Source organism: Diabrotica undecimpunctata, chromosome 8 (genome assembly GCF_040954645.1).
Source record: "Diabrotica undecimpunctata isolate CICGRU chromosome 8, icDiaUnde3, whole genome shotgun sequence".
Classification (NCBI taxonomy): domain Eukaryota; kingdom Metazoa; phylum Arthropoda; class Insecta; order Coleoptera; family Chrysomelidae; genus Diabrotica; species Diabrotica undecimpunctata.
In genome coordinates, this window is record NC_092810.1 from 142,411,659 (window position 1) to 142,431,241 (window position 19,583).

The window sequence follows — 19,583 nt, forward strand, 5'->3', positions numbered from 1 at the left end:
GGAATTACGAGGTTACCCTGGCCAGCTAGGTCTCCGGACCTGAATCCCATCGAACATATCTGGGACGATTTGAAAAAACGTATTCAACCCCTAACATCTCCTAAAAACGGACAGAAGCTTAAGGATCTGTTAGTGAGAGAGTGGAATAACATATCACAACATGTAATCCGGAGAAAAATTGAGAGTATGCCCCGTCGTCTGCAAGAGGTCATTAGAGCAAGTGGAGGCAATACACGATATTAGTCATTGAAATGTCACTGACATTTTACCACTTTCTGTATTTTCCATTTTTTTCGTATGCCTGTTTTATCAACAATTTGGTTTGTTTTCTGCTTTTTCAATAAAAACAATAAAAAACCGTTTTTTTTTTCTTTCAAAACAAACATTGATGACAAATAAAAACTTCTTCTTCACGTGCCATCTCCGCGACGGAGGTTGGCAATCAGCATGGCTACGTCATCAAATAAAAAACTACTACTACTACTACTAACTACTACTACTACTACCATCAAATAAAAACTACGTTAGCCTAAAAAAAAGGTGAAATTTTCAAGGTGAATCGGATTTTATGATCGCGAGTGTATTTTATTTTGCTTACTTGCATTAAGATTTTGAAGTTTAGCGCGGGAGAAATGTTTGTTTTCATTTCAAAGTTTGTATATGTTACACGAGATGCTCGAGATAAAAACTGATTAATGAATTAATTAGCACAGATTTTAAAGAGTTGTATACCATCATTAAAAAAAGCTTGATATATCTGAAGGTTCCTTCTCAGGAGTGAAAAGAAAGCTTTGAGCTGTAATAAATAAGGAGCGAAAAGGAGATGTAGACCCCGATGTACCTGCAAGAGGGCCATTGACAATGAAACACGAAGCATCGGGAAAGAATAAATCGAGCTGTGAAGTATAGGAATAAAGACAGATGGCGGAATCTTCTGGTTACTCCCTAGAGAGCTAGAGGAAATAAGTAAGTAGGAAGGTAAATCTGAATTATCTAGAGAAATCTTCAATTATCTAGATCTACTGTTTAAATAACTGTTCAATAAAAAAGTGCTACAAGTTAGTAACAAAATTTATAATTATATTATACATAAATCTACTTATGAGTTGACGTTTGAAATACATTTAAAATATTATATAGCAAGTACTTAATATATTATTTAGTTCTTGATAAAAAAATATGTTTGAACTTTTGTAATTTCACGTCGGTTATAATTACATTTGTCTTCATTACTTGAGGATTTGTTTCGTCGGGATGTTGAGATACTACCGTAGCTTCTTTATACAACCACCTAAAAATAATCTATTTAACACTTTTTATGTACATTTGGCCTAAAGAGTACCTTATTTCCTCTCCTCCATTAGGAACTTTTATGGTAATGTAACGTCTAGCCGTTGCCTTCATTATTGCTTTTTCGATGTTAAATCTTAGTTGATCTAAACCTAAAAAGTTATATATGCTTTATACAGTATTTTGCTCTGTCACAAACGTTAAAAAATAAAATTACTATACTTATACTAAAAATAATCGGTATCGATTATATATAATAATCGGTAATATTTATTTGTTTGCAAGTACTATACTATATTGTTATAATATTTATATTTATTACCCGAAAATTTGGAAAACATTTTAGGAAATAAATATTTTATTATTATTCAGATTAGAACTTAATTAAAGACTTGTCTAAACATATTATTTAGACTATTTCTATAGTATAAAGAATTTATAGTAACCCAAAATTGTTAAATACCAATTTACAAATTTTAAATAATTAAATACATCTCGTTATAAACAATGATTCATGTAAACAACATTTCAAAATGAATCAATATTTGTAGGAACCGTGGCAAACCTGTAATTTAATCCCCAAATGAATTCTGCATCCCATTTACGTTAATATATACGTCTACATAATAACACGATCCTCTCCGAAGCATTTATGGATGCCGAGCCACATTGCCAAATTGTTCTATCATTTATGGACAAAAAGAATAAATTACTAGAGTTTTTCTAACAACACGACCGTTAGCTGGTTAAGTGAATCATTTATTTTTAATTGTATTAATTGTTGTACCTGACTTATTAGTATCAAAGTAGAAAATGCCTTTACCTATTCCTAATTTAGCAGATATTGGTAAAATCTGTTGATCTTTTACATCTTTAACAAGATCACATTTATTCCCAACAGACATTATTTTGTTTGTAATATCATCACTTCCTGTATCCTTTCCTAAATTTTGAATTGTTTTTAGAACATGGTCCCTTTTATATTCAAAACAAGAACTTGACAGATCTTCTACATGCAGAATCAAGTCCTACAAAAGAATTATATTTAGTTTCTTAAACTGAAATATGAACATAACAATTAAAAGTTTTTGCTAAATTAATGTCGTCCTAATCAAGTGTTTAAAATATCCGCTATTGTTAATTTGACAGTATCCTAAACGATGGTAGAATGCACTCATTACATTTCTTCAAGTTTCTCTAGGAATTGATATGGCTCAAAATTAGACTTTTCGCTTTCTTTTTCAAAAACTGTAATTTTATCTAGAACTGTTTGTTGTTCTTCGACATTGTCAGTACTTTCTAATCCACTATCACTGAGTTCGCATTCATCATCAGTATTGTCACTCTCTTCTAAAATTCTACGTAATTCCTCTTCAGTATAATATTTACGTCGTGCCATTTTCTCCGAAATATACACATACGTACTGCAAAGCAAAGTAAAGACGAACACTAATCTAAAAATAATAGAATATTGTTTACGTATTTGGCTGGCTGACGACGACAATATATGCGTATGATCTCAATACGCAGCAGGCCATGTGGGGTAACAGAGGTACCCCAAGTAATTAATTTTAATGTTATTCTTCTTCTTTATAATTGAATCGCAATATATTGCAGCTTTCGTGTCTGGATGCTTTTCAATATATCCATTCTTTTGTTGACTCTTCTCATGACTTCGTTGTTTGTTACATGCTCGGTCCACGATATCTTCAGGATTCTTCTATACACCCACAGTTTAAATGCTTCCAACTTTTTAGTAGTATACGCGTTAAGTGTCTATGCTTATATCCCGTAAAGCAGAGTCGAGAAAATTAACACTTTGAGAGCCTAACTATCAAGTCTAATTTCAGTTCTCTTGTACAAAGTACCTTTCTCATTTTATTGAAGTTTGTTCGTGCTTTCTCTATTCGAACTTTGATTTCTTTGGAGTAATCGTGTGTGTGATTAATTATTGTGCCAAGTTAATTGTAGTTTTCAACTTGTTCTAAAGTTTTACCGTTAATTGTCAGGCTTTCATCATTATTTTGGGTTTTTGATATCCTCATGAATTTAGTTTTCTTGATGTTTATTAATAATCCATATTCTTCTCCATACTCAACTATCTTGTTCATTAGTTTTTGGAGGTCTTGGAGGTTGTCTGTTATTATGATAGTATCGTCCGCATATCTAATGTTGTTAATTGGTGTTCCATTGACCTTTATTCCACTGTTCCTCCTTCAAGAGCTCTTTTCAAAATTTCTTCAGAGTATGCATTGAATAGTAGTGGTGACAATACATGCCCCTGTCGCACTCCTCTTTTAATTTCGAACTTTTCTGATGTGTGTTCATTAATGCGTATGTGTGCCTGCTGTTTAAAATATAGATTTGTTATAATTCGAAGGTCATTGTATTGTAATTCATTGCTTTGAGTACGTCTCTCAACTCGTCTGAGATGATTTGGTTTCATACCACTTTTTCCGGTTTATCTGCTGCCGTTACGTCCCCTAGTCCTTCATCTCCCATTATTGTTCCAGCTCTTCCCTTGCCGACTTTTGCATTGAAATTGCTCATAACTACCGTGATTTCCCTGTTCTTTGTCATTTTCAGTGCATCTTCAATTTGTTGGTAGAATGTTTCTACTTCATCTTCTGTTGCATCCGTCATTGGCGCATGCACTTGGATCAAATTTAGTTTTGTGTTTGATATCCTTATTTGTAGTAGTATCCTCTTTCTGAGATTGGAACAAATCCCTGTATTGACTTGTTGACCTCTATATCGACAATAATTGCTACTCCACGTCTATGCTGGTTGTCAATGTTTCGCGAGCAATATAAGGTACTGGTTTCTGTCAAAAGGTATCCTGAGTTAGGCCACCATGTTTGGCTTACACCTAATATATTTATATTCATTATTATCATTTCCTGAAGGATGTTATGCATTTTACCAGGTTGATACATGCTTTTGACGTTCCACGTACCTATTTTTGCTTTTGATAATTTTATGTTCTCTTGCTTCGATGTTTGACAAGGGTTTCGCCGGTTAACGACCTGCGAGTCCTTGTCTGTTCCTCCCCTGTCGGATCTTGGGCTCCGATTCCCATGATTAGTTTCTTTTTTTCTTTTAGTACCCATTGCCATGATGATTGTACTAGAGATATCCAATTGGATCTTTAATGCAGTGGTTTCTCCTGCATTTCTTCTGCATCCTTATACCAGTGACCATACCAACTCATCCGCCCGAAGCCGTTGGTCAGTAAGTGTGGGATTGCTTATACCGGCAATCGTTCGGTGGAATTTTCACCATATCTGGCTACCCTCACTTAGTTTAGCCTGCAGACCAATACAGTTGCCCGGGGTGTGGCACGTAGCCATAAGTGAGAGTTAGTTGTCTTATGAGGACCAGTTATCAAGAACCATCTCCCGTCTATGACGCTCGATGTGGTCATTCCGATAAAAGCTGTTATCTCTATAACACAACTCTACACCCTCTACACCTTGTTATTCGAAAACTGAAATTGTGTCTAATAATTTTTATAAAAAAGGATTTGGTAATATAATTTCCAAGATTACCTGGAAGGAGAAAAAAAAAATAAAAATATTTTGAAATTTTATAAAACAAAACCGTATCTGGGGTACCTAAAATACCCCGCCCGGTCACGAAAAGGTTAATAGATAATTGGGCGTTTCCAAACTTTTGCTCCACTCTATAATTTGCTACATGTTTTATGTATAAGACTAGGTACTTACGGCTAAAATGGCATCCTCTAATGTAGCAATGAAACATTCAATGAGATCCGTAGGAATATCCGACAAGAATCCAACAGTATCTACATATAAAATTTCCAAACCAGAAGGTAAAATTCCACTGTGAACAGTAACGTCTAAAGTGGCAAATAGTTGATCCCTCGGTTGTAAAGAATCTTCTCCAGTCAATGCTTTAATTAAACAGGTTTTACCTGCATTAGTATAACCTACCACAGCAACAACTGGATAATCCAATTTCCGTCTTTTACTACGTAAAAGTTTTCTTTGATCCCTGAGACTATTAATAGCTTTTTTTAATTTTTGCTCCCTATTTTGAAACATTAATTTCAACGTATCCCGATCGTGTGTAACAAATACTTGATTGCTTTCAGCTTTTCTTCGAATAAAATACAGTTCTGCTAAAGCTACTTGTAGTTTGGCGTATTTACTGGTAGCATGCATTTTTAAAATTTGCATTACTATTCTGTAGCGATCCAAAATTGGTAGCCTAAAGTTTTCATGTAAAATCTTAGCCGTTATTCTTTTTAAATTACTAGCATTTACGAAAACTGCTGATATTTCGGAATCTTTTCTGATCATTTTAGACAGTTTTTCCATATTTCCTGATCTAAATAAAGTTTTAAATTCCAAAGATTCTAGGGGTACGGTTATCGTATTAACAACTTTCCAGGATGGAAGGGTATTTACGAGTGCAACTGCTTCTTCCAACTGCTCCTCTGGAGTAATTGATAGTTTACGAGGGCCCCATTTTACATATGGTTGTATTATCAGGCAGTTATGGACATCTTTAACACTCATAAAATTATCCACCTCCTTGTTATATTCACTGTAAAAATATAGCTAATTAGAATGTTCAAATTATTGTTACATAGAAATAATCAAGTAGATATTATTTCTATTATTAATTTGCGATGTACAGTCCGGTCAAGACGGACATTCAAGGTTACAAAAATTCACATAGAGTTAACAATAGATCACATGCATGTAGGTGGCGCTGGCATCTATATGCCAGCGCCAGGGTTTGGTATTAAAACATAACCTTATTTTATTCTGCCATTTATTTACATTGTTTTGTACTCGTTTCCTAGTTGTTTTGCAATTTGGTAAGTGATTTAAGTTTTATTAAGTTATTTAGAACATTTTAATTGTTTGGACACTTTTACTAAAACTTTACATGCCTTACAGTCGTTGTGTGCCATAATGCAATTCAGTTTTCAGTATTCAAATGACAATGTTAAGTTTTATACATCCCCCTGAATAATGCTTTACAAAAATGATGGTTAATCGCTATCAGGTCAAAAAAAGTATCGGTAAGAACACAAAAATCTGTTCCAGGCACTTTTCAGATGAAAGTTATACCGTTACAAGTTTGGGTAAGTTAAAAAATAGTTATCCTAATCTCTTACATTATCATTGTTTTATTTTTCTAGGACAATAAAGGATTCTTAAAAAAGATGCAGTACCTTCATTAAATTTACTAAAAAGTTGGAGACTCCAGTAAAGGACTCTGGGAGAAGTGATAAATATAGAAAAATACTGTGCAGCAGTATTGCCAACAAACAAACAAAAAGAGCAAACAGAAACATAATTATTACAAACAGTTAAGAATGATACACAAAAGTGTGGTTGAACAGAGACACCTGCTAATGAAAATAAATCAGAGAGTTCAAAAACATGTATTACAACTCAAACCGTGATAATATGGAATAGAAGTAAATTACAGTCCATCTAATCTACTTACCGTTGCACGTCATTATCATTGACCGAGATCGAAATTGACATAGTTGCCAAAGTTTAAAAAAATCCTGAATCCATTTTAAATCAAATCAAATAGATCACATAAATATTGCAAAAGTGGATTATACAACAAAACAAATTAATATTTAATGTAAATAAATAGAAACAAAACAAGAGTTAATAAAATAATCTTGTTAAAAACAATTTGAGCCGCTTGTATGCGTCGTATAAAGATGTAAAATGGAATACTTAAACAAAAACAACACTTTTTTCATTACTTATTAACATTAGTCAACACCGCAACTGCCAAATAAGTGTTACCAATTTATGCCAAAATATCACCTTCGTTCGATTACAGTTACAGTGTGTTCCGAACAAATGTTCTTCATAAAAACGCTTTATAATGCATTTGTACAAATTTAATGAAACATATTATTGGGTATTTCTTTACGTTAACATTATTAGAAATCTTTAAATATTATTTCTACGCGTATATAATAAAATATGTCTAGTGGCTGTAATGCCAGTGCACTCGGAAGTGATTCTAAAAAAGAACACACCTACCGCCTAAATATTTCGTGTTGGTATATGACCTCACGGACTATGACGTGGATGACGTGCAACGGTAAGTAAATTAGATGAAGTATAGTTTCTTATGAATTTTTGTCAGAAGAACAGTTTCAACATTTTACTGGTTTTTCAAGAAAATTATTTACATTTTTTGTTGAAGAGTTTGGAAAATCATACATTAAAATTCATAGTGCTCTTTCAGTGGAAAATAAACTGTTAATAACGCTTTTGAAATATAGACTTAAATTGTTTTATTCTACATTAAAGCATTTTTTTGCAGTAAATATTTGAACTGTTCGAAAAATATTTGTTAATTGGACCAAGCATCTCTACCCTTGCTTAAAAAAAAATTCACTTTTGGAACATTGCAACAACTTCAGAAGACCAGTACAAAATTATTCTGGACTGTACCAAAACTACAGTATACCGAAGCAATGACCCTATTATATAACAGGCAACATATTCTACATATTATGGAACCAATACCTTTAAAAGACTAACAGCATGCTTTGAAAAAGGTAAAATTATGTATGTATCTGATGTTTATGTAGGCAGTATTTCAGATAGAAAAATTACAGTAGAATGCGGAATTTTAGGACTTATTGAAGAAGGAGAATTTATTTTGGCAGACAGAAGTTTTGATATATCAGATCTTTTAGAGAAAAAAGGAATACATTTAAATACATCTCCATTTAAAAAAGGGGCTCAGTTAACAGAAGAAGAAATAATAAAAACAAGGGCCTATGCGATACCAAATCAAGAAGCTGCTACCGTTGCAGAGGTACTTGTTAAAGAATTCTTTAGCCGATTTGGTGTTCCCTTGGAGATCCACTCTGACCAAGGGCGAAACTTCGAGTCAACCTTTTTCTAAAAAGGTTGTAAATAGATTGGTGTCAATGAGACCAGAATGACACCCTTGCATCCTCAATCAGATGAAATTGGCGAGAGGATGAACCGAACGATGGGTAAACACGTGTCCAAAGTTGTATCAGAACATCAAAGAGATTGGGACCAGCACATTCATTTATTCCTAATGGCCTACCGCTCGGCCGTGAATAAAACTACAGGCCATACTCCAACCTGCCTGATGTTAGGTCGTGAAGTTCGTTTGCCCTGTGACCTAGAGTTTGGCTGCAGACCTACCGAAGAACATGTTGCAAGCGAAGAATATGTCGATCGCCTGAAGTTAAGAATGAACAACATTGGGTTTGGGAATGAACAATTAGGTGATCTTGTTTGGCTTTATAATCCACAACGTCGTCGAGGCTGGTCTCTTAAACTGCAAAGACAATGGGAAGGTCCGTATGAAATTAAAAAGAGAATAAATGACGTAATATACCGAATGAAGAAGTTGCCGGAAGGTAAACCAAAAGTAGTTCACATAAATCAATGTATGTCAAATTACGCATAGAGAAAGAGTGTTGGATTCGGCGTGATTACAGAAGTTCAGCAGGAGCTTTTTAGTGTTCCGCATAATGTCTCTCTAGCCCACTGTGTTGCCCAAGATCTTGAGATGACTAAAGAAATCTCATCCGTATTTTATAAGAAGTTCGGTCGTTTGGACGAGTTAAAAAATGAGCAGCCTAAAGTTGGAAGGGTACTGAGATTAGAAGATGGTCCTCGATCTTTGCTGTATATGGTGACCAGGAAGTCGTATACAGGCAGGCCAAGCTACGAGCATATAGGGCGTGCTCTAACCAAGTAGAAGAAAATCGTGTGCAATTATGACATCAAGAATTTGGCCTTATCCAAGATCGGCCATGCACTAGAAAATTTGGATTGAAAGATTGTCAGAAGCATGCTTGAAATGATCTCCTGAAAAACCGGCGTACGAAGTACTGTGTGTTGCATTAATCCGAAGAGATCGTGCCCTTCAAAGACAGTAGATTGTTATTTCTTTCTATCTTATTAATTTTAATGACCTTGTTAAATAGAATGACTTAGTGTAATTTTTTGTATATTAAGGAATAATATTTGTTTGCCAACCCTCCTGATGGCATGTGCCAAGGAGAACAAATGTCGCTAAAAAAGAATATTGTATTGTATTTTTTTTAATGAGAAATAAAAAGGCATTATTGATTGATTGATTCTTTCTAAGGGGTTTATGCAGAGCTAGAGCGTCCTGTAGATTCTACCATCCTGGGCCTACATATAGAGTTGCTGATCGGGACGCTCAGATCTAAGAGGAAAGCAGTGTATGTGCTTATTTCGACGTAGCCCACATAACGCTTGCATCTCGAGACGACGATGATCTGTTTTCGGAAACCTTCCGGGTGTATCGACCGGTATGGAGATCGACGCGCTGATGCAGGCGAATAGAGGTGGACTATTCCAGAATATTCTAGTACATAAAAACTTGTATATATATGTAGCGATTATATTAACCTTATAAATAAATATATTTATATAAATTAGAACTGCCCGTTTTATTTAAAAACGCTACAACAGTGACATCAGAAAAATGTGTAGGATAGACAACATAAACGAATCAGTATAATTTCGAAATGAAGAATAGAATAGTCACATCAGCAGAATGGCAGCAAATAGAATAGTTAGAATAGCCCGAGATATGTCGCCAATTAGAAGAAGCATAAGTCGGCCTAGAAAGAGATGGAATGTTCCAATATAATTTAACTGCGTTTTTTATTGCAATTTTCTTTGAAAAATTGTTTATGATTGACGGTAATCTCTTTGTAATAGAAAAATGAAGACTAGGTAGGTTACTTGTGTGTCCTTAAAAACAAATACAAAAAGAGTTCATACCTACTCTCATACTGTAATATTGCCAAAAAAAATTATTAGTACAGTTCTGATTTCAAATATTTCCAGTTAAATATTTAAAATATACTTTACCTCTCAGTTGCAAGTATTTCCTCAACAGATTCGTTTGATATATCGTCAGATTTCCTAACGATAGTCGTGGAAATCGATCTTAATTTATATATACCTCTAAATATAATCTGCAGTTTATTTGGACTAAACATTTTAATGAAATATACCTTTACCCCTTTTGGTAAAATGTGATATAATCTAAAAACATAAATATTAAGATAACTTCATTATTTTTGTTGTACTTAGAGTGATTACAAGCCAAGTCTGAAAAGTTAAGAACAAAAAGAACACCCTCGGATTTACCGCATCAAAAATATACTTTTTCAAATAAAATACACTTTATTTATAAAGGAAACAACTTTGTATTCTTGTAATGAGGAAGTGAAGCGGATTTTAAATTTAAAATAAATTACATTAAGATGGCTATGATCTGATAAAACTTATATTCTATCAGAAATTTAAATACGCTGATCAATTAAAGTTTTCTTCAATGAAAAGCGGTTCAATTAGTTTGTAAGGTATTCTGCCGTCCTAACATGAAAGGTCCTATCTGCAAAATTTGGTAAAATGACTTTATTGGCTCATCGCATGCGTAAACATATTATCTATGTATGTACAAAATGAAATTGTCCTATAAGCGTCTTAAGTGCCTTATTATATACCTAAATGGTTTGTCCTAACTGACTAAAAAGTAATGTTTACTAACATAAATTGTCCTATCTCACATATGCTAAGAAAAATTGTCCGTTTTAACTTTAGAAATGCAGTTAGGACTATTTAAGGTAACATTTTATACTGAACGGCATCAGTTAGGACAATTTTGCGTAGTATGACAAAAGCATGTTTGTAACATAACTTCAAATATTTAATTATAAAAGGTATTTGTTATTGTCAGACATTGGGTGTACGCTCATGTTTTTTGTATTTGAAGTAAATATATATTGTGAGAAATGGATGAAGGGTAAGTTTATTAATGTTACCTTAGGTATAAGCAATAACTGATTGTAATTATTGTTTGTAGTAGTAGCAAAAAATATAGACGCATATGCGTCTATATTCATTGGTAGTAGCAATGTAGCGTCACTTAGCCGGAACAGCGATAGATGTAAACTTATGGTATTTATAAAAAATAGAGAATGATCCAGATTATATACCTGGGCCGTCCAATGAATTCGACAATAATATCCGATATAGAACCAGAAGAAAACGAATTTAACTTCGTTCAGGATTTCATTCGAGATATTAATTTTACAGCTCACAATTATAAACAAAACAGTTGATAAAGCTAAGAGTAAACTGTATACAAAAACTGGGAAAATAAGAAAAAGAAAACAAATTGAAGAGCCATGTGTCGAAAGAAAGAAACAAAAAAGAGAGAGTTACATAAGAGTTTATAAAGTTAAAAAGTCACGTAAATTCAAATTCAATTGCGCTGAAAAAATTTCGTATACTAGGCAAAAAGACATTAATACACAATACTGGCTATTGGAAAAGAACACCAAAAACAGTTTGTTTTGACCTGCGTAAAATAAAGTGAGAAAAAAAGAAGTAGATCTCAGAATCAAACATTACCAAGAGTATATTCCTGCAAATACTATCTAACATCAAAGAAAGCCGAAGAGGTGTGTATTTGTAAAATTAAAAGCGTGAAAAGATATTTCTTTTGGCGACATTGGGCTATGAAAAAGACAATGATAGAATCATTGCTGTAGAAAATATAATAATCAAATTTTTTGAGCCAGGTCATACTTTTATGGCAGCAGATTCATTTCATCGCCAAGCTGAGCTTGCCCCCAAAAGAAAAAAAAGCAGGTATACGATTTTGACGATTTTTTCGAAACGGTAAAACAAGCCAATTCATCAAAAGTTAATTTAATAAAAATGCTACTTTTTAACTTCACTGACTGTACCTCCAAATATACGTTACAAAAGCTGATTTCTCGCGTTTACTTAAAAGATATAGTTTGTCTTCATTTTAAAAGAAGTAATTATTACAAAACAGAATTTGAAAACAATTTTTTTGATTTAAAAGATATTTTTATGAGATACGTTAAGGGTAGGCTAACGAGTCCCCAGATTCGTAATACATGTCGCGGTGTAACAATGTCGCGTATTTTGAGAAGTTAATTGAGATATAATTTTGAGAAGATTTGCCGGTTAACGAACATGCTTTTAAGGAAGAAAATGATTATTATTAGTATTATTTTAATATTTTTATCAATACATATCATTTATGTTAAATATATTACGATGTACATTGTGTATTAAGTGTAAAACTTATTATAATAAAATTAAAAGTGTTCAGTTAATTGCCATTTTTAGTTTCATTTAGGACAATTTCAGTAAGAAATAAAAAATCGTACTTCATATACACTAAGTTAAATTGTCCTAAGTGACAATGTAATCAAAAATCGACTAACCTGGAAAAAATAAATCAAAATTATGGCTAGCAACTAAATCCTATTCTCCGACATAATATATAAAATAAAACATAAAAAGTTTCTTAAATTACCAAGCGTTATACAATGAAAAGAAACAAAAACTCGATTTTCTCAAAATCTAAATTTTGCAGATAGGACCTTTCATGTTAGGACGGCAGTATTATTCCAGCCCATACATTAGTTTCTTCTAGACAGTTTGAATTTTATGCACTATAAGCTGCCTACATTTGGCGCAACTCCTGCATATAAACTGTAAATTAGGCTAAATTGTATATATATTTTTTGATAGAGTATCATAAACAAATATAGACGCTTTACAAAAACAAAAGTTGCTTCATCACAAAATAATCCTTTACTGTTTATATCATTATATCTTCGAATTCCACCAAATGTAGGCAACTTACAGTTACTGCTTGCAGTGTTGCATGTGTTTTTATATTTCCTTCAAAATAATGTATAACTGTAGAGTAACAAAAATTAAATAACATAAATTTCAAACTGAGTAAGCTTAAATACTACTAGTTTCGCATATTTTATACAGACACAAAATTATATTACTACCCGCAATTGAAAAAAACACGAAATAAAAATATAATATTGCACACGTATGAAAAATACAAGATTTACTTCTAAAGTGAGAAAATATGTCACCAGATGTGGCAATAGTATATTTCCATAATCTAAAAATTCAAGAATATTTTCGAAACCTATCTTTAAATTTAACGTATTTATATTTTTATTCTTTATTAGTGTATGTGTATACATGAATATCTAACTTCAGAAGGGCTAAATATCCACTACTTAAATGAATTATTATAAAATTTAAACTTACTTTCTTAAGCCATTGATATTTATAATATAAACATGAAAAGGTTGTAATTTAAATAAAAGTAAGACTGTTGTGATACTTGGTGATACCACCAGTCAACCAATATCATCAGTTTATCGGAGTTGGTCTAAAATTTAAATTTTTTTGAATAATTCAAATTTGAGGTTATGTTATTGTTGTTATATTTTCCTCTTTTTTATTGGCCTTGACGCCTTGACGAATCGCTGAAATTATCTTTCTAACAACAAGATTGTCAAGAATCAAAAACTGCAAAGTAAATATCCAGCTAACTAGGAAACGCTAAAACGCAATTTTTTTGAACAGCTTGAAAAGTGAAAAAGGTACATGCAAAGAAAAGTATAAAAAGACCTTAAAAAATTGAAAAAAAAAAAATATATATTAAAAAGTAATCGAATATCGAAAATTGTTGTTTATTACTTTTACAGACAATTATGATATTTTAAATAAATTAATATTTATATTTTAAAAATGAAATTTTGTGTTTTTATAAGCCGTCTGCAAAGAAATTAAAGAACATCCCGAAAAAGAAGAACAGTTTTAATAGGATTTTTCATCACGCGTCATGTTTTTCGTACACAGATTTGACAGTGACGTATAATATATGTATATTATACGTTATACGTAATTTAGAAAGAAATATTTATTAAATGAATATTTCTTCTTTAATAAAGAATTACATATTCTATAACAACACCGCTTTATTGTTCCTGTTCGTACAGGTATCATAATAAAAATTGATTAAAAAAAATTGATTTGCTAATTGTGGCCCTTTATTTTTTTCAATAATAAGACTTTCTTTAGTATTTTTATATTAATTATCTATATTAAGCTCCATTCGCTTAGCTCGGGCATATTTTGACAGATTCATTGTCGGAAACCTACAACACAACAATTCCTATTTCTCAGTATTAATAGCTCAAGTATCCAACTATTGCAGACTTCTTTCTTTAAAAAAAGAAGAATTATTCTAAATAGTGGAAGTGTATACTAAACCCATCAAATTTTGGGTAGTATATATTTAAAAAATATATTTTAGTTGTTATAATTTAACATAACTATTTATTATATGGTGCAATATTGGTTGTCGGTAATTCGCAAAGTTCTATTTTATTTACTATTTAGTTTGTATACTATTAATATTGGCTATCGGTACGTACTCTTGGTTGTATAGTAATTTCCAGCCACTTTTAGTCTGTCAAAAAGTAACTAACTTCGCAAAAAAATAATTACTAAATTCACTAGACAGTTCGGACTGGGAATAGCGAACCGAGTTTATTTATATTACTAACCTAATCTGCTTGTTTACAAAATGTCTGTTCGAAAAAAATGGCTGACACTATTTTTGATGATAGGGTGATAAGTCCTATCTATTGATGTACTATGTCATATATGTGGAGGGGTTAGAATTGTTGATATAAATTCTGTGGATTGTGGATTAGAGATTTTAGAGCACAGTCATTGGTGAGAGTCACAGACTCACGTGCGAATGATAAATGGACACGTAATATAAATAAAAGTTTAAACATTTTTTTTACTTAGTTCTTAGTTATAAATAAACTTGCGTGTAATGAAATCCTGATGTCACTATGTATTATTATATGTGATTGTGGGATTTACAGAAGAATCCAATGTTACAAGATTTTGTCCTCATAATATAAGTTTCACAATATCGGATCATATTCCTAGGTTCAGAAACAATTATTTCTACCACTTTTAATAAATGTTGTAAACATTTAAGCAAAATGGGTAGCGAAGAATTAATTCCTAGGAATTATCAAGTCCTTTTGATGAAAATATGTCTTGAGCAAAATACTATTATTTATTTACCCACCGGCTCAGGTAAAACATTTATAACCACAATGGTCTTGAAGCAAAAAGGAGAGGACCTTTTAAGGTAAGTACCTACCTTTTTTAATTCCATATAAGATTTAATACAAATTTATTCATGACAAATGCTGATATTACTAAAATATTGAAGAATCATCAACTTTTGTGGTTATACTTATCAAAAAAGGATAATAATAATCACAAGAAAACTGTCTTTGTTGGATGTTGTTTTCATTAGGTAAAATTGGCACATTTAAAATCACTTGATTACTTGATGTTTTCTATACCTATCTTTTTGGGTAATTTTACTGAAATTTATAGATGTTTTCTATAATTGGCAGTATATATTATAAGACTAGTATATCTTATGTCATAGATAGAGCATATAGCATAGCTGAAGTGGAACTAGGTCGGCCATGTGGCCAAAATCAATGACAGGCAGTGGACTCAAAAAAATTATAGAGACCACGAGCAGACAGAAGAAGCATAGGATAGACCACTTTCACCATGGTCAGATGACTTCAAAAAATCACTGGCAATTGGCTGCAGGAAGCTCAAGACCGCCAGAACTGTTAGGAGGCCTAAGTCCAACTTTGGACGCAGAAGGCTGAAAGATGATATCTTATTTCCAATGCCTTTTTGCATATGTTATACATCGTATTGACTATTCTTTTCTCATATAAAATTCTTTAAACTACTAGTTTTCCCTCAATCTCTTAACATGCACTTTTACTTCTACATTTCTTTTTTATTGCTTATCCAATTAACCTCCTATTTCAATTTTATTTCAAGATATTGGCTACGAATAACATGATATGTCATTCTGTAAAGAAACTGAAATAAAACCAGGAGATATTAAAAAACACTCCAATGTTATAAAAAATGAGTTTCCAGGATCAGGGGTAGTACCCATGGAACTGATTAAATTTGGCTATGACACAAACTATTTCAGCTATTGGCTTATGCATTTAATTTATCATTAAGAGGTGAATTGCCTGAATGGAATGGAAAACTGCATATATCAGCAATCTTTACAAGAGCAAGGATGATAGAAAGGATAAAATAATCTCTATTTCGTATAACCACAATTTATTTAATTTTTCTTTTGTTACATTCTAATAGATATAACATCTAAAAGAGATAATGTGAAGACAATTACTAGATCTGGTACCTATCCATGACAGACTATCATGCCTTTCCTTAGTTACAGAAAATCCTAAGAGGTAGGAACGTGTGATCGAAATTGTTAAGGCTTGGTTTGCATAGTCTGGAAGATCTATAGATGTAGTAAAAAGTGTATTAATTAGTGATGTAACGAATGTCAGTTTTTGAACATTCGCGAATGCGAATATATGCCACCAACATTCTCGAATATGAATGTGCATGCAAATATTCAGTTTTTTTTTTAATTTGGCAATTTTAATTGTCTCCGGCAGTCTCATTTGCGTGAGGTGTGTAGTTAGATAAGTTCAGATAAATTTAGTAATTCAGCAATTTTCAGAACAATTATACAAATCATGTACTATATTACATTACAGTGTAGTGTACCATCCGAACTTATGTAACTGAAGTCGGACTGTTTATGTTTGTTTGTTTAAACTCTACATAAAAACACATAGACTATTTTTAATTTGTAGTTTAATAATTCTTAGACTTTTTCAAGATGATTGTCTAAAATTAAAAACTTTTGGATAATAAAAGTTTCAGAGAATAATTTTTTTTTTGTTTGTTTACACTGCATCATTTATTTTTTGTTTTTTAATTTTATAATTTTCTTAGCTTGTAAAATAAAGTGAGTTTTCTTAATAAAAAATCGGTTGCCTGTAAAGTCGGTTTTACGGGCGAAGATTTTACGTGACGTCTTTTTCTCGGTAGAATATTTATTGATATGATTATTATTAAATTGCACAATAGGAACAAGGAATTGAATGAAAATAAGAATTGCACAAATTTTAACTATAGAAATATATTTTGTTTACTAAAACATTGTACATGTAAACTTAAACTTAACTAATTTCTACTTGAGTGATTTTGTTGAGGATAGGACGATGATAGGAGAAATATGAAATGAAAGGAAGTGTTTCTGCTGTAATGTGTCTTGAACGCCAAGAACGCTCGAGAAAGACAGAGACACAAGCACGGAAGCACGCACCGATTCAACGCGCCTAATTCTCTAGTGCTGCGCGCGCAGCGGACCGATCATGTTTGATTGGGAGAGAGACGCAAGGCATTCGCCGGTCCGGCGGGCCTCTCTCTCGTTCGGTGACTCACTGTAACAGACGTGAGCGGGCGTTACACTTTTTCATGAATGACTCCGAGCCACAACCTAATTTAAGACGTTGTCACGTCAAAAACTGAGAAGTGAATGGATTTTTATTTCATTAACCTACTCTTCAAATTATTTTTTTCTTATACATATCTATATTCAAAAAACATTTGCACAAATTTTGCGAATGCGAATATGCAAAAATATGCGAATATTCGCGAATTCGAATGCGAATTTTCGTTACATCACTAGTTTTAATTAATCATATGTTGTATAGCCTCAATATCAGCTAAAGTTGCAAAATGCATAAGAATTTTTGAATCTGATTTTTTTTAACTATACCTTCTACTTTTCAGATCATATAATGAGGGTGGTAAAATTTCTATAATCTTAGTGAATACTGTGGCACTTGTGGATCAACATGGATCTTACATTACTAATCATACAAGCTTTTCTGTTGGAAAATATACTGGTGAGATGAATCTAGACTTCTGGCCAAGGAGTAAGTGGTTTGAAGAGTTCAACAAATATCAAGTATTGATAATGACATCGCAAATTTTGGATAATCTATCAAGGACTAATTTTATAGGTATGTACATATTGTGGAAATTAAAATATATTAGGTTAACTGACCTCTACTATAGAAAAAGTTATATAAATAAAATACAATTCCCTTAATAATATTAAAATTACTCATCTATATTAATAAAAATGAAGGAGAAGGTTCTTACCTTAAGATTTAACTTAACTTGCAAAAGAACCAATATTCAACACTTAGCTGCAAAACAATCAATCTCCAAATTATTTTTATTAGTTTCGGTCCCAATTGGTTAAGAAATTGTCTCTTTATCAATGCACAAATGAATATTTATGATCTTCGAAGAGTCTTAGGAAACAATTGTACTCATTATGCTATATATACCATAGTTATAATTTTTCATGTTTCCTGTAAAATTTATGAAAGTGGAGAACTATCATTTTGCAACTATTTTAGATAATGAGGTCCTGAAACTGTTTTCATGTAGCATGTTAAAGTTAAATATTTTTTTATACGGGAATAAACCACAATTGATTGTAATGAGAATTACATTTTACATTTTTTGTTTTTGACATTAAAAAATTTACCAAAAAATTTTTTGAAAATGATTTCCGGATTGGCAATGAACCATTAAAATCAATTGTAGTTTAATTCGATATAAATAAAATATTTAATTTTAGATAAGATTACCTATGTAAATAGATAATATTTTATCTCCTTGAATTTAATGGTATGTTTATATAAACAGGCAGATTATGTATAGAAATGTTTCTTTTAATAATATTTAACGTCCCTTTGGTTTATTCAACTTGTATCAACATAGTAGGTATTATCTAGAGCCCCGATGGACTTCCCAGAAGCCACTTGAAATGTTGACTAGTCCTGTTCATATTTGTTGAACCATATATATTAATGTACCAAAATTCTAGGCACTAAATTCTGAGAAATGATAATTGAGTTTTAATAACAACATCGTGGCCAGGGTGTGATTGTAGATACTTTATCAACTTTTATATTAATAATTCATATACAAGTCCAGTTGTCATAGACGAAAATGCCACTGAACCTCTAAAGAATGCTTTTAGCTCGTCTATTGATTCAGTTCTGCACCTCTCTGTGGTGCATATAAGTTGCTGTGATCTACAATGACCTGCATGATGCTATTGTCCATAAACGATTGAAAAATAGAGAGGATAATATCTGTTTCAATACTTACTACACTATACACTACAAGGTTGACCAAATACAAAAGTTTTTTATACAAGATGTAGTGGAGAATTCTTCATTCATTTTAATCATTCAGGCTCTGGTCGAGCATTTTTTTTATCCAAGTTTTGTATTAAATTCTCGCTCTTCTTTATCACTGCTGGAGGAATTTTGTGCAAGTAGCCCTTTTCGAATATATTTTTGATCTTTAACATTACAATTATTAAGATCTTCCAAACTGTCCTCTGAAGAATATGGATTAATATTTTGTTCCAAAATCATA

The 19,583-nt window shown here is 31.9% G+C and overlaps 2 protein-coding genes across 5 annotated transcripts in view; one reads left to right on the forward strand and one right to left on the reverse strand.

Annotated features, from left to right (window-relative positions):
• Positions 1–1,059: 1,059 nt before the first annotated feature.
• On the reverse strand, positions 1,060–18,707 carry LOC140448146 (putative GTP-binding protein 6). Of its 4 annotated transcripts, none has more exons than XM_072541237.1 (6): positions 18,288–18,707; positions 10,194–10,370; positions 5,016–5,859; positions 2,114–2,318; positions 1,343–1,442; positions 1,060–1,291 (listed from the first exon to the last, which is right to left on the reverse strand). In XM_072541237.1, exons 2-6 carry the CDS (start codon positions 10,322–10,324, stop codon positions 1,156–1,158), a joined length of 1,416 nt encoding a protein of 471 aa, XP_072397338.1. In that variant the 5' UTR covers positions 10,325–10,370; positions 18,288–18,707; the 3' UTR covers positions 1,060–1,155. The 4 variants fall into 4 exon arrangements, with proteins under 4 accessions (XP_072397338.1, XP_072397336.1, XP_072397337.1 ...); XM_072541235.1 differs by lacking the exon at positions 18,288–18,707 and adding an exon at positions 13,446–13,625; XM_072541236.1 differs by lacking the exon at positions 18,288–18,707 and adding an exon at positions 10,428–10,629.
• Positions 14,903–19,583, forward strand: part of Dcr-2 (Endoribonuclease Dcr-2) — a 67,501-nt gene continuing 62,820 nt past the window's right edge. The window contains exons 1-2 of the mRNA XM_072541234.1: positions 14,903–15,357; positions 17,913–18,145. Coding sequence (XP_072397335.1) covers positions 15,206–15,357; positions 17,913–18,145 — 385 coding nt within the window. The 5' untranslated portion in view covers positions 14,903–15,205. The remainder of the gene's footprint in view (positions 15,358–17,912; positions 18,146–19,583) is intronic.